The sequence below is a fragment of the Pelecanus crispus genome, chromosome 5 (assembly GCF_030463565.1).
Source record: "Pelecanus crispus isolate bPelCri1 chromosome 5, bPelCri1.pri, whole genome shotgun sequence".
In the NCBI taxonomy this organism is placed as follows: Eukaryota; Metazoa; Chordata; class Aves; order Pelecaniformes; family Pelecanidae; genus Pelecanus; species Pelecanus crispus.
Window position 1 is genome coordinate 70,418,008 of NC_134647.1, and position 15,234 is coordinate 70,433,241.

At 51.4% G+C, this 15,234-nt stretch overlaps 1 protein-coding gene across 1 annotated transcript; it reads right to left on the minus strand.

The window, feature by feature from the left end:
- Positions 1–1,846: 1,846 nt before the first annotated feature.
- On the minus strand, positions 1,847–14,035 carry LOC104028538 (cytochrome P450 4B1). The gene is made up of 12 exons (XM_075710191.1): positions 13,856–14,035; positions 9,274–9,418; positions 8,575–8,619; positions 7,917–8,044; positions 6,239–6,363; positions 5,970–6,121; positions 5,294–5,400; positions 4,776–4,966; positions 4,106–4,239; positions 3,408–3,472; positions 2,790–2,872; positions 1,847–2,015 (listed from the first exon to the last, which is right to left on the minus strand). Exons 1-12 carry the CDS (start codon positions 14,033–14,035, stop codon positions 1,847–1,849), a joined length of 1,524 nt encoding a protein of 507 aa, XP_075566306.1.
- Between the last annotated feature and the right edge of the window lie 1,199 nt (positions 14,036–15,234).

A 15,234-nucleotide genomic window follows, 5' to 3' on the forward strand; every position in this document is an offset into this window, starting at 1 on the left:
TTGCAATCTTTGGAAGAATTCGGCATGAAGCTGGATGATGCTGTTGTGTCCTTCGTGTTACCCATGCATGCAGGTGATTTTTCTTTTACCATTTCTTCTGAAACGGGATATTACTGAATCATAGCAGTTGCTTCAGGGCAACCGGGAGGTTTTGTTTATAGGAGGGATTAATTTGTGGCTTGGGTGCCTGGAGCACCATGAGGTATGGAGATGGAGGTGAAGCTGGCTGATGGATGTGTCTTCTCAAGACTGTTTGGCTAAGCAAGCACCCCACGGCAGGCAGGTTTTATCGATGGTGGCTGGATGCACTGGCACAGAAATAAGTGGAGAGGACACAGGAGGTGTTTGCAGGGGGCTTGGTGGTAGCTGTGGATACAGCTGTGGTTAGAGGAGATATGGGTGATGTGGCAGAGGAGGTGCATGGGCAACCCTGTTTGCACAATATACTGGCCAGGTTTTTGCAGCTTCTCAAGTACAGCTGTTCTGAGGACACCTTTGGTGTGACATTTGCAGTGGGTTGGTAATATACTGAGTGAGAGATGACACAAGTTACTTGTATTATCTTTATTACTTATTATGGGCACCCTTTGTGTATTTAAAATTAAAATTGGACAAAACCTTATGTTTGATATAACCTTCCATTAATGGGACTAACCAGTGATCGGGCTTGCAGTGTTGATAGTGTAGCACAGTGTATCCCACAAAAAGGTTCTCCTGTTTCCCCCACTGCTTTCTACCTGCCTTATCTCTGCAGCTGAGAACTGTATGAAGTCAGCCGCTGTCTTACTGCACGGCAGCCTGCTCATGATGCAGGAACTGCAGCTGACGTCACAGCGACACTAGTTGCAACAGCAGCATTTGGGATTTCCCAATTCGACGCTTCTACCCCAATAATGATTCCTGCAGAGGCAGAGGACAGCTCACTAGTGTCCTCCAGTGTACCTCAAGCATACAACTGTCATAACTTTATCAGCTTAGGAAAACAAAAAAAACCCAAAAAAATAAAAAAAGGAGGAAAAAAAATTTCTAACTATCAGAACTCCTCCCTTGCAGCTTTAAATGAAGATTGCACAATGAAGGTTGCCCATAGAAGAAGATGCTGCGTTGGCTGCAGCCGGAGACCCGTGGGCAGGGGCCCGGCTGGACACCCCCAGGATTGTCTCTTGCTGCTCATGGTTTCCTCTCCATCTCCCATTTCTAAAGGGGTTTTACACCGTATTTGTGATGAAGTGGGCAAGCATCAGCAATAAAAGAAGATGCACCTGCTGTTACAGGAATAATTATTGGTTTATTAACACAAAAATTACAGAATATTTTGCCGTTTAGGCAGAATTTTGGAGCCCAAACTCGAATCAGTGCTTTCAACAAAACAGAGACACACTGAGTGGGAGAAGAGAGACAGAGGTCTGCCACAGGCTGTCCCTGCTGCAGGAGAGGAGGGCTGACCTCTAGGCACTGAGGAAGGTGCTGATGACGGAGCAGGGCTGGGAATGGCTGTGGATTTGGCCAGGACATAAGGGCAAAGGCAGGATTTGGTAAGGAGGAAACTGGTGGGACCTGCAGATGTTCCCAGGCCCATTGCAGTGGGAGGACAGCTCTCACAGCAGCTTCGGTTGGGCTCTGCGGTGGGGCGAGGGGAAAGCCAGCAAAGAGGCATGGCCATGCCTGGCTGCTCCAAGATCCAGGCTACCTGGGCCCAGGCCAAAAAGGGCTTTCAGGGTGAAAGAAGCACATAAATCAGGAATCCTCATCCCCAAATCCTGCCCTGCACCTTTTGCCCCAGAGAAACATTGTCCCGTCATCTGCTTGGTGCCTCCCTCTGGCGAAGGCAGGACATTTTCCAGCATCAGCGGATCTTCTTTAGATACAGGTGTATCCCGTTCTTGGAGCGAAGGATGATCTGAGGTATTCTGCAGGGAGGTTTGGCAGGATCAGGCGAGAGCTCAAAGCGGAGCAGGGTCAGGGCCAGCGCCACCTTCATCTCGTTCATGGCAAACTGCTGCCCAATGCAGTTCCTGGGGTAAAACCAAGCAGCTCAGCCACCCGGTCTCAGTGCTGGGCACAGATAAACCCCTGTGGCTGGATCCCAGTCCTCTCACACCAGCAGACAACCCTTCCCCTCTGCAGCTCTGGGGGCCCCAGGCAGTGTTTTGGGTGTCAAAAGCAGGGGCATGAGCTGAGCAGGGGAAATCTGGGGCAGCATCAGGGGAGGGGAATTCCTGGATGCGTGTTCAATGAGCACAGAGAGGGAGGGAAGACGGGGAAGCCAAATGAGAGGCCAGCAGAGCTGAGGCAGCGGGTCTCCAAGCAGGAGGGTCTGCAATGTGTTTGGCTTGTTGAGGTGAGCGCAGCACAGGGCGAAGGGAAGGATTGGGAGGAGGGGACAAGAGGGAATCAAAGGATGAGGGTGTGGGGTGGGGCCCCTGCATCAAGGAGAGGAGGCGAGCAGGTGAGCCCAGGATGCTGCAGGCTCCCCATGTGATGCCAGCAGGATGCTCAGCAGCTTTGGGACCCTGTTCCTGGTCCCCAGGAAGGGCCCAGTGATGTTTTCTTTCTGTTTTGCCTGCTGGTGTCAGAACCCCTCTGTGGCACAAACACTTGTTATGAGCTCATGAACTATTTAGTGCTGCAGGGCCAGGACTTCAGGCGGCGGACTCTGAAAGCACTCTGCGAGTGCTTCCCTGCAATTACAGCAATTACAGCAGCAGCACACACTTCTCAGGCTGAGCAGTTTCCAGGGATGCATGTTTTCTCTCCCCACTACTCCTTCAGTGTTCAATACACTTTACCTCATTCCAGCAGAAAAAGGCAGAAAGGCATGAGAGTGTCTGCCAGAGATGTTCTCCGGAGAAAACCGCAAAGGGTCAAACACCTGGAAATGAAGAATACGCAGCAAGAAAAAGCAATTATTTAAGGAACACGGTACTGACTGGTATCTTCAGAAACATGACCCACCATAATTTCTGAACAACCCCTTTGGAGAGAGAATTCATTTTGAGATGAACTGCAACTCATACACCAGACTCCCTTGCCTTCCACTGAGCCTTGCAATGGTATTGCCAAGACAAACCAGACATAGATATGATGAAAACCGGGGAGCTGGAACTCAATTCTCCACCTGTAGGCTGAGCAAAAAATCATCTTTTTTCCTGTTAATACAACAAACTCTTTGGAGCACTCTGTCTTACTGCTTGGGCAGCACCCAGCCCTAACTCTGCTCTCTGACCGACATGCACAACAGCCAGCCGAGACTAATGCAAGGCGGTCATGTCTCAGCACGATTCCCATGGCCAAAGATGCTCAGCAGCAAGGGGGGGCCTCTGCTCTCCTGCTAACAGGTGAAGAGGGCATTTGAAGAGGCACAGCATAAAGGGGAAAAATTATTAGAAGGGCAAAAGAAAACTTACCAAAGGGTCTTTCCATACCGCGGGGTTTCTGTGAATGAGATAAATGCTTATCGCAGCGATGCTGCCTGTAAAGCAATCGAGGAGGAGAAAAGGGCTCAGTGACAAAGAAACTAAAGGAGAAGTTGCAGCCCGCTCACACGAAGGTCTGTCTAAATCATCATGGTCTTATCTGTCAACTGGAAACCAATGAAGATTTTGTCATTGGCTTCAGAGAAAACTAAACAGTTTCCATTTGTCTAGTTGTAAGCAGCCAAACAGTGGCAATGAGGAAGACACCAGCACCACAGTGACATCGCCCCTCCACCAACACTGCCCGCTTGTGCGCTAAATCACAGAAGGAAAGCAGCAGCACAGGGCAATTCCCACACTGCAAGTCAGGATGGGATCAATCCCCATCCCCCTGCGCCTGCAGTTTGCCAAAATGGGTGAACTGTGGGCTCATGCTTGGCCAGGAAGAGAAGGGGATTTGGGCATAGGCATGGCTACCCTATAGCGGTGGCAGAAAGGATGTCACAGGGATGCCACTGTACAGCCCAGGCCTCAGTCTATCAACGGGATGCCAACATCTGCACAGTCCTATCTGAACATCTGTGCCAGCAAGGACCAGGTCACAGAGGCAGGGCTGTCACCTTTGCTCTGCGGCAGGCAGTGAGATGTCCAAGAGCACCATTTTGTGAAGGGGAATGGGATTTACAGACCTTCTGGCAAGGTGCGTCCATCAGGGAAGGTGATGGGTTTGCTGAGCTGCCGGGACACGCCGGGCACCGGTGGGTAGAGGCGAAGGCTCTCCCTGATGCACATGGTGCTGTAAGTCATCTTGCCCAGGTCCTCCCTGCCGGGACAGAGGCAGGCTCAGCCGCACGCTCCCCCCACTGCCCTGTGCCGGGAGGCCCCTTGCCCCATGGTCACCAGCCCCCTTGCAACAGGTGGAGCATACGGAGGGACCCATAATGTCCAACCACGGGCTGCTGCAAGCTGGGGACTCCAGGACACCTCTGAACAACCTTAACAACCTCTGCACAAGCTCAAGTGCAAAGTAACAGTGAAAGGTGAAAAGCTGCAACTACAACATCCTATGGCGGGAAAACAGGAGAGAGCAAAGGGCAAAGTTGGTGGCCCAGGTCTGGGCACAGCATCCAGCATGTCCTCCTGGTCTGGGATGTTTTTTTCTTGTGTCTGCCCTGGCAATAGCACCCCTGAAGCCCTGAAGGGCAGGGAGGCAGATTTAGCTGAAGGATGCAGTCCCCATGCAGCAACCTTACAAATCGGTCTTTTAGCAGCCAGCTTTCAAGCCTTGAAGACATTGCTCACTTAGAAATACCAGCGATGGGAAAAAAAGTTACCAGCTAAGGAAATGTGCAACGTTACCACTGAAGCGTCTCCCGGTCCCCCAGGATCCCCTGGATCTCTTCCCGGCACCGTGCCTGGTGCTCGGGGTGTGATGCCAGGCAGTAGAAGAGCCAGGAGATCCCACTGGCCGTCGTATCGTGGCCCTCAAACATGAATGTGTCCACCTCGGCACGCAGGTCCTCATCAGACAGTCCAGCTCCATTCTCGTCCTAACAGCCCAGAGACACTTTCAGTGGTCCATATACACATATATATATATAAAAAAATTATATTTATGATAGTGGCTCAGATATATATATATAAAATATAACATCGCAGGAGGGGACATTATATTCTTTCAGCTATTGCAAAGGGGGGGGGTGATGCCCCTGGGATATGTATAAACAAAACCAATCTGTTCAGACTGAATTCAGGGCCTCTTTTCCTTTGGTTATAAATCCCTTTATCCCCCCCCATATTAAAGCAGCAAGACAATGAAATCCCTTCGCATCTTGTATTCCGAACAGAGGCTACCAACATCACTCCTTGCCACTCACTTTGGCACAGAGCAGAATGTCCAAGAAGTCCAAATGTCTCTTCTCCTGGATCTTTTCAAATTCCTGTTCATCTTTAAGGGACTCCTTTCGCTCATGGATCACCTTGTCTGGGGAAGAAATAGTTAAAGGTTCAGCAGGGGCAGAAGATGCTGAGATGCAAAATTGTCCTGCCAATGCAAAGCTCACCCAAGGGGGTGACCACCGCTCAGTTCATGACGTATTTGACATGTGGGCTTCTGCCTCCCAGGCAGTTTGGCTTTTTCAGCAGCACATTACCATCCTTTTCTGCAAACTTCTTTGTCCACCACAGACTCCTCAGCCTATTTTACCCACCCCTCCTGCATTAAAATCACACCTGGCCTGGAAAGGAAAATCATTCCTTGCATCGGTGTTGCCTGCAGCGCCCATCCCTTGTCTTACCAGTCTCTGGTCATTTAACAGGAGTGTTTCCAGAGGGGAATTCCTCCATTAGACCAGTTTAATAACCCAGAAGCTGTGAGACCCCCTTGCTTCATGCCTAGATCAGACCACTGCTGCAAGCTGATGCTCTGCTTGGGTCCTGGCTCTGAGCCTCTAGGCAGGATCATTGTATGGTCAAGGAAGTAACTCGACTGCCTCTGGTCAGCCATCACCCACCCTGCTCAAAAGCTTTGGGAGAGGATGAAGGCAGGGATACCTGTGTGCTCATGAGCGAGCTGGCAGGCCTTCCTGAACCGATATCCGTGGGGGCTGAGCCAGTAAATGATGTCGTTGTGGTAGGGGAAGATGCGGAGGCGCTGGTGTACCATGTGGCATAGGTCATAGACCGCCTGGATGTAGGTGTTTTTCCTGGGGAGAGGGGAATGGTGGAAGTTTGTAAATTTGGGACCATCACGACAAGCAATTTGCCCGCTTCCCTTCAGAGCTGCAAACTTTTTGCCAGGGTTTGGGGCAGCCAGCACTGACCTGTTGGTCTGGCAGTTGCTGTGACAACTGAAAGCACATTTCATGATGTTATCGAGAGTCATCAAGCTGACATGCTCAAAGAGCTCTACCGCTTTCCCGTCTGTGATCAGCTGTTCCCATTTATCCTAGGGTGCAAAGGAGACAGAAATGAGAAGGCAAGGGACAGTTCTACATGATCTGCAGTCACTCTCTGGTTAAATGAGTGGTCAGCTAGGGATACATGCCAGCGAAATGGAAAATAGAAGAGGATCTCTTAGTTGCCATCAAAATCCCGGAAGCCAAGAGCGGGATGGTTAGTACAAGATTTGCCTCAGGCAGCTGCTACTCTCAGATCCTGGCAGCAGTGAGCCCTGGTACACCCTACCCTGGGGCAAAGGCACCCTGGAGAAGCCCAGGACAGGCACATTGCTGGGTGAGGCGGCATGTTACCGAAGTCTTTCTTAGGGTGAAGTGTGTTTCCCACACAAGAGCAGCATATGTCGGCACTGGGCTTCACCCAGTCTGTGTTTTCTGTCTCTCTCTTACAAGCACATATGACGTTGGTGCCTTTGGGGTCTAAGATGCAAGCTTCCATCTCACAATCTCTCTCCCACTGTGTTTTTCCAGCATATAACATAGGAGCTCTGGCTCAACTCTTCCCATAGGTGATCCCTAGAGAAACTATAAGTAGTGTCTTTCTTGTCTGGCAGACATGAAACGATGTCGAATCCTCTGTCCTTTTGTGGCTGTAAGGAACCAGTGGACTCAAAAGCTGAGAAAGGGAGGAGATGGAGGAGCACAGTCACATCTGACCTCCCACAGCATGAAAACAGGCTGGGGAACAGGGCTTATACGGACAGATTTATGTCCTTAGCACATACAAAGATTGCCACCTGGTGGCATGGGCTCTCACAATAGGCACTTGTCTGCAAGGAATTATAAACTTCTAGGCACTTGTGTGCATTGCAAAAGCTCTCGTGACTCTCCAGCCCCAAGCTCCTGGCTGCTTCCAGGGCCAGTGGGCGCGAGGACAGCCAGGATCCATGTGGAGCTGCTGGGACGTTGGATGGAGGGATGCAAAGGAGAAGGAATAGATCTGACACCCAGACTCCTGACAGTCCACATGCACAAAGCCTGGTGCCCCTCACGTGTAATTCACACTGGTTTCCATCGTGCCCAGCACTGATAGATGGAAGAACAGTGCAGTTTTGCTGTGTATTAGGCAAGGCAGGGACTGCAATCCAGTCATGGGTATGTTGACAGCAAATGATACCCTTTAACCTTAGGTCGCAGTGTAGCTCTGCTCCAACCTCTGTAATTTGGGAATTTATTATGAACCTTTAATTACTTCAATTTTTCACTTACAAAAACACCTTATAAGAAGTTGCAGCTGTGATTGAGATTATGCACAGTTTGGGGATGGCAGTAACATTAATCTTGAAAATTTAACCACAGAGCCTAAAGCAGTACCAGAGACATAGTCCCTGCAGGGAGGCTCAAACCTGCTCGTTCCTTCCAGCCCATGGGCAGGGATTTGCAGTGGCTCAGAAATCTCCACCCCCACAGCCGGTCCTTACACTTACCAGGTTGTGAGTAAGGACACTGCAAGAAAACCCTGCTCCAGCATTTACCTCCTAACCGGTCAGGATCAGGGAAAGGAAAACATGGCAGAGAGAGGAGCATCAGATATGAGTCCTACCAGCATCACGTTAGTAGACTCTGCCATCAGGGCCACGTACGGTTTCAAGACTTCATAATGAAACCCTGGAGTCAGGAGTTTTCGATGTTGGTGCCATTTTGGCCCACGTAAGACCAGCAACCCGTTCCCTGAGGAAACACAGGCAAGGCATGTTTTGCTGGGCACAAGCAGGCTGCTTTCACTTGCCCGTGGACACAGCCTCTGCCTGCAAGGAGCATGATTAAATCCGCTATCTGAGCTGCTATGAGAGAGTGTTTCCAAATGTTGCCATCAGCTCCAGGGTTCCCCAGGCTGAGCAGAGCCCTCACACAGCGCTGCCTCCAAAAAGAAATACCAGCACTGCTGGAGCTGAGAAGTTCAGATCAGCAGATGCATTTTCCACCAGTCCTCCACTGAATCTGAGCTTCTCCCATCACTGCCCTTTGCTAACTATGGACATGTAAGTGGTTCTCATTTGTATATATGACTATGTCTAAACTTTCATTCCTTGAATCACAAAAAATAACATTATTGAGCACCTTTTTCAATCAACGCAATAATTTCAGGAACTGTTTAGCTGTAACTGCATCAAGGAACAAGCACAATGCTGTTTATTTATAGCATGCTCTTGACTAACTTCAGAATCATTCCTGGCAGGCAAAGCACTGGGAATACATACCGATCCATGGGACAATGTGTTTATAGCTGATGTTGTCCTTGGGATCTGTAAAAAAATCATCAAGAAAGAGAAAAGAAAATGGTAAATGTTTCACTAGCACCAATCTACTTGTTTGCACCTTACAGGTCCCTCTGGGCTCTCGTTTTTGCTTGGGTATAAAGCAGAATTGGCAGCATCCCTGCAGAATTCAACAGTATTTCACAACAAAACAACACTGTTTGGCCCAACTGCGAGAAACATGTATAAAAGCAGATGCCCAGACTGGAATAAACAAGCATATTGGTAGTCCAAAGTCTGTGCTGTGTGATAAACAATTAACCCTCCCAGACAGCACTGTTTAGCACCTTTCTCTCTCAATGCACTAAAGGTATGGCTCTGCAGTAGGAGCCAGGAGTCTGAGCTGAGAAAAGCTTCCAGCTGTCTTCTCCTTGCTGGGGTCAAGCACCAAGACAATAACTTTTCAAGGAGCACTTGAGGAAGTTTGATTTGCCACATTTGGAGGGGCCCCATCACCCCTGCAGCCCTGTGCCTGAAGCACGGAGGGCAAGGCACAAAGGAGGGGTATCTCTCCGTGCCTTTAGATGATTTCTGCAAGACAACCTCTCTGCAAAACCCTGCCTTGCTGTGAATTTTTAGGCTGACATGGGAAGTCTGCAGGCTATGGTTGTTGCTCCACAGCTGAAGGCATCATCTTCTTACCTCCTCTGGCCAACAGAGCCTTGGCATAGTCGGGATCGGTGACAACCAGGAGTGCTAAGAAACTTCCAAACCAGAGAGGGTGAGCGTATGGGTACTTCTGTGCCCAGATCTCCACCTTGTCCAGCACCTCTTCCTCCTTAAGAAACTAGTTGCGGAGAAGAAAAAAGAGAAAGGATATATAGACTCTGAGGAAAAATAAATAACGTCCCAATACACTGTCTTAAAAAGCTCAAGGTCTTTCTGCATCACAAAACCAGGTAATGGCAAACAAGGTGGTGTCCCTCTGGGTTCTCAGAGCAAAAGAATTAGAGATGCTTGTTACTTTTACACCTCATATAAAATAATTCTTCCTTATCAATTGACCCTAACCATGGAGAACATCCTTAGGGACAGTGATGGTGCATATCAATGCATGTAGATTATCTACTCTTTTTCCATGGCCACCCCAAAGAAGACTCGGATTTGCCCCAGACAGCATCTGCATTTTGTGGCATGCAACTATGTTTTCACTTGCACATGGCTGAGCAATTAGCAGCACTTTTACAGCAGCCAACGGCATCGTTGCTGTGTCTGCCCCAGTGCAATGATGTGTCCTGACCCGGAAACCTGGGCCACAGCTTCCTCCAGCCATTTAGGTGGAGAAGGCCAGTGTTCAGGTAAAACTTAACAGAATGAGTCCACAGTCACTGTCGTGGTTTAGCCCCAGCCAGCAACTAAGCACCACGCAGCCGCTCGCTCACTCCCCCTACCCCGATGGGATGGGGGAGAGAATCGGAGGAGTAAGAGTGAGAAACACTCCTGGGTTGAGATAAGAACAGTTTAAGAATTGAAATAAAGTAAAATAGTAATGATAATATAATAATAATAATAATAATAATAATAATAATAATAATAATATACAAAGCAAGTGATGCACAATGCAATTGCTCACCACCCACTGACCGATACCCAGCCAGTCCCCGAGCAGCGATCGCTGCTCCCCGGCCAACCCCCCCCCAGTTTCTATACTGAGCATGATGTCATATGGTATGGAATAGCCCTTTGGGCAGTTTGGATCAACTGTTCTGGCTGTGCCCCCTCCCAGTTTCCTATGTACCTGGCAGAGCACGGGAAGCTGAAAAGTCCTTGACTAGCATAAGCGGTACTTAGCAACAACTAAAAACGTCAGTGTGTTATCAACATTCTTCTCCTACTAAATCCAAAACACAGCACTATGCCTGCTACTAGGAAGAAAATTAACTCTATCCCAGCCAAAACCAGGACAGTCACTGATGGAGTGTACAGAAGAGGGGACACTGGTTAATAATCTCAGATTAAGATTTCATTGATTTCCAGGAATTGAATTTAGCAGGCGATGAAGAGCTGGTGTTCCCAGAAAGGTTCATTTCTGGTCCTCGGAAGCTGCACACTGAGGAGTAACGTGAACACCAGCATTCGTATCAGCAACACCGGTGGGTTCACTCTTCAAAAGTGATCACCGTTTTATTGCTTTTGTAGCCAGCGTTATTGTATATTAAACAGGCAATAGCCAAAGAACAAGTGGAAAGATCGCTGGAAAGATCCAAAGTCACAGGCAGAGAAAAAAAGATCACAGACACAAAACTGTGTAAGAATTCCTTTTTCTTTGAACAGAAACTACTCTGCCACAATATGCAGGGGGAAGGATTTTGGTGAGCTAAGGCTGACATAGCTGCTGCTGCTTTGGCTTGAAGTTTGAAGTTCAATTACATCTGCGTACTGGTTTAGAAATCAGCCACAAAGTCACCCTATTGACGGAGTCAACTGAATATTTGCTGAATCACTTTGGTGCTGAGTTAGCTCAGCTCAGCTTTTAGTTTGGCTAGTGTTTCTCAACCCAGGAGATGGCTTATATTCAAATAATCACCCATGTCAGGCCTGTCTTGAAGAGGGTGCTCAGGAGCCGTGGGGTGTCTGCCAGGGGACTGCACAGACGACGTGGGCGCACAGCCAGGCTCTGTGCACCACGGCTGAGCCCCCTTCCCCGCGAGCCAGGGGGGTCCCTGCAGCACATCCCATGTGTCTCCCGCATTTGGCAGAATGACGAACTACATCCACTTACCATTTATGATAGAAAGTTATCATTCAACTTCCTTTGCTCAAGTTCAAGATTTTGGACTTATTAAAGAGAACCATCAATTTCTCTGTTTGCAGGGGTCAAGTTTTTGGGGTAAAAGGAGGCAGTCTGCCCCAGCGCCCACCCCTTCAGCAATGCCAGCAGAAGCGGAGCTTGGCACGGTGCCTTTAGCGGAGCGGTACTTGAATATGTGAAAGTCCCTTTGACGCTTGTGCTTCCTCCCGTCACAAAATCACAGAAAGCATAAATGGAAGTAACTGGGAGATGCTGAGCAAGCCTTGCTGGCAGAATTCCTAATGCTAGAAGCTTTTGCATTCAGCCTTGGTTTTGGAGCGCTGGCCTCGGTTTGTGCTATCAAGAACCATCCCTGTGCTGGCAGAGGGTGGGATGGGTTTATTTGAGAAGAGAGATTACCCCCGAGGTGAGTAACCTCCACCTGCTGTGCCGAGTACTCCCGGGGCAGAGGGTGAAAAGTCCTGTGGACTGTGGAGGAACAGGAATGGAAAGCTCCTACTTCTTAACTAAGGTTCCAGCTACAAGGCTCTGGATGAAAGACCATCATTTCTACTTCTTCCTCACTTGGGGGTTTGAAAAGAAAAGTATAACCCCCGCTCAGGTCTAAGGAAGAAAGGTAAAAGCCTGATCTCATGCGGAAATGCAAGTTTTGAAATGGATCCATCATTAAAAGCATCTGGGAAGAGGTGCTTAAAGGTGCTTTTAATGGTTATGCACTAATAGCAAATGAAACAGAAAACACAGGAGCTGAAATCTGAGCATGAAGCTGCTCGGTGCTCAATCAAAACCAGGCTGGCTCCCCTCTACCAGCCGCCCGCACAGGGCAGATGCAGGCAAAGGGCTACCAAGGGACCGACAGCCCCGCTGCGCCCGTGGAGCAGCTCCCCGCTCTCCTCTGCTTCCCACCAGCTGCGGCCTTGGGAAGTCGGTTTGGCCAGCTTGGGGCTGGCACTCGGTTTTAACTAAGTCGTGCTGCTGCAGTGAAACTGAATAGCTCTACACAACCTCTCCTGATATTTTAACATAATTTCTGCTGAGGGATTTGGATAGGAGAGGCTAATACCTATGAATGCTTTAAAACAAAGTGATGTATTCCCAGGAGACCCACCCAAAGCATGACAAATATATTTGAGATGCTAAACTGACCCGAATCAAAACTGGCAATTAATCACTTTAAACCAACAGAATAGGAAGTGCTTTCCCTGAATACAGCTCTCAGGTCCTCCTCTGAGGTGCTTGTAAACTTTGTACTCAGCATGTGCCTACAGCATTGCCAGTTTCTTCACTGGCTCAATGAACTGTTGGACTCTGGGGAATTCAGCAGCATTTAATCAGCAAATGATTAAATTTGAAAAACAGGAATTCTTAAAAAAATACTGTCCGAGGTAAAAGTCAAGCTGTGAACAACCTAGCCACGATGGGACTGAGTGGTTGGCACAAATGGTTAAATCCCATTCTAGGATAAACAGTCACAACCGACAGACAGGCGTTTTATTTAATTGCAGTTTTAAAGTCTAACTGGCAGCGCAACAAAGCCCTGAACTGGCCCATCTTCACGCTTACATTGCCAAAAGACTGCCTGTCCCATCCAGCACAGCAAAACTGGGGCTGCCACGGCACAGAGAGAAGCCCTAGGAGGTCCCCTCCAGATTTCCCAGCTGCTTTTCAGGGTGCCAGTTATTTAATGTGCCACAGATTTGGCCAGAGCAGGGCATCAGCAGAGCCCAGGAGAGGTCAGGGCGATGCGAAGCAACCTTCAGCATGTACAGAAAAGCCTTTTGCATCGGCGGCTCAGTTACTCCTCGCGAAGCTGCCGATGAGTTGTGCAAATCTGTTTGCCAAGGCAGCCACGCTGATCTGTGCAGGCACGATCTTCCCTCGGGGAGCAGTCATCCACGCCGTGGGCGCCCAGAACAAGGCTGGCTTACGTACACAGGTTTAGTTGGTCCTGGGTTTAACGCACCCATAAAAAGATCGGTGGGCCCCGCGCCAGGTGCTATACCTGGGATGTGTTTTGTGGGTTAAACGTGACTGAAAATGATCGATGCCTTGCCTGGCTCGCCCGGCCGTGAAGCCGACACGAGCCGGCAAGGGAGAGAAGGTGCCTCCGGACGCCGGGAGCAGCGTGCATCCGCTCAGCATCGCAGGCACATCTGCAGCAGCCGTGCCCTGGCTTTCACAGGAGCAGAGAGGCGACAGCAGAGCCTGCCCTGGGGCAGAGCAGCACGGCTCTGCTGCCTCCAGCACCAAGGCCGGGTTACACCACGGGACGACCTTGCCCACGCCACGTTACGTTACCGCTTTCTTCCCTTGCGAGCCAGCCACCACCCCCTTCCAGCGTGCCTTTTGCAGCAGCCTGCGTGTGCTGTCCTCTAGGTATCACAAGCAGAGCAAAAGCACTTTGTACGGCTGAGAAGAAGGATGCCCGCTCCCTCCTTCCCCCCGGCCGCGCAGAGCCGGCTCTCGCCCTACCTCGTGGACGTGGCCGAAGAGCCAGTGGGTCGGGTGGCCGGGGAAGTCAGCCAGCGCCCTGAGCAGCTCCCGCCGCCGGTGGTACAGCTGGATGGCCTTCAGCAGCACGCAGGTCAGGCAGAAGACGGCAGCCAAGTGCAGCACCCGGGAGACATCCACGCCCAGCCAGGAGAGCTTCATCGCCCCGGGTGGAGGCAGCGACGGCCGGCTGCCGCTGCCGGCTGGCTCGGGCGGGGGCCGGTGGCGCCGACCGCCTTCAGCCAATGCAGGGCGGAGAGGCAGGCTCAGGGTCCGAGCGGCTGCCAAATCACGGCAGCGCTTGTTGGGAGGGGTGCGTCCCGCGGGGCTTCGGGAAACGCGCGGCTTGCCCGCGAAAAATGGGCTCGAAGCTGCTGCCCGCTTCGCTTCCCCGCTGCCGGCACCGGCGTGCAGCTGGCCGGCGGCGGCGGGCGCCAGCAGGGATGCGGGCTGGGAAGGCAGGGAGGGAAGGAGCCGGCGGCCTGTGCCAGCGGCAGAGCTGCAGCCTGCGGGGGGAGAGCAGCGTGCCCAGCCTGGCCGGCCGCGGGGGACGGACCTGGCCGGCTGCCTGCCCCGCGTTCCCCGGCCTCCACCCACCCACCCAGGCGGGACGGCCCCGGCACGGCTCGGCCTGCGATCCCCCCACACCCCCGGCCTGTGCACTGCCGCCGGGGAGCACTGCGGAGACCGAGCGCGGCCGGAGCTTTCAGGGAAGGGAAAAAAGGAAAGGAAGGAAAAAAAAAAAAACCACCTGGCCGAGTGAGGGTGTGCAACAACCCTCCCACCGGGCGTGGGAAGCCGGAGTTTGGGAATATCGCTCCTTTACATGCGGTTCTTCAGGCTTTTAGTGCGCACAAGCCTGAAGGAGAAAATAGGCTTCCTCCTCCTGGGCTTCCTCCCCCCAAGGTCTTCATCACATATTCCTGCCTCCCAAGGGTTCACCCTCATCTCCATCCGTTCCCATCCCGGCTGACCGCTCCCGCTTTCCCCGCTGCCGGCACCCCGAGCGAGCTATCATTTTAAGCTGCGTCTTAAAAGCGTCCAGGACAACATCTCCTCCACAGCGAGCGCGGTGAATCCTGCACCGGGCTGGTTCTGCGCCGCTGCCTCAGGCGAGCGGCCGGGTGAGGCGGCAGCCTTGGCAGAGCTCCGCGGCAGGCAGAGAGCAGGCAGCTGCCAGGCAACGCCGCTTCCCTGCCACCGTTATCTCCGGGAGCAAGGGCCGCCGCCGAGCCTGGCGGGCGAGGGGACGGAGGGCAAGCGCGGAGGGAGGCACCAGCCGGGCCGTCTCCCTCTGCTCGGCCGCTCCTAGCCGCCGCCTTCACCGCTCGTCCCACCCGCCGGGAGCGGGACTCGAACCC

Bases quoted from the DNA above. Each gene is read 5' to 3' on its own strand.
- LOC104028538 (XM_075710191.1), bottom strand. From the start codon at position 14,035: ATGAAGCTCTCCTGGCTGGGCGTGGATGTCTCCCGGGTGCTGCACTTG. The intron at 9,419-13,855 runs GTAGGGCGAGAG...CTCCGCAACTAG, and splicing joins TCTTCGGCCACGTCCACGAG to TTTCTTAAGGAGGAAGAGGT. The intron at 8,045-8,574 runs GTATGTATTCCC...GTGTTTCCTCAG, and splicing joins ACACATTGTCCCATGGATCG to GGAACGGGTTGCTGGTCTTA.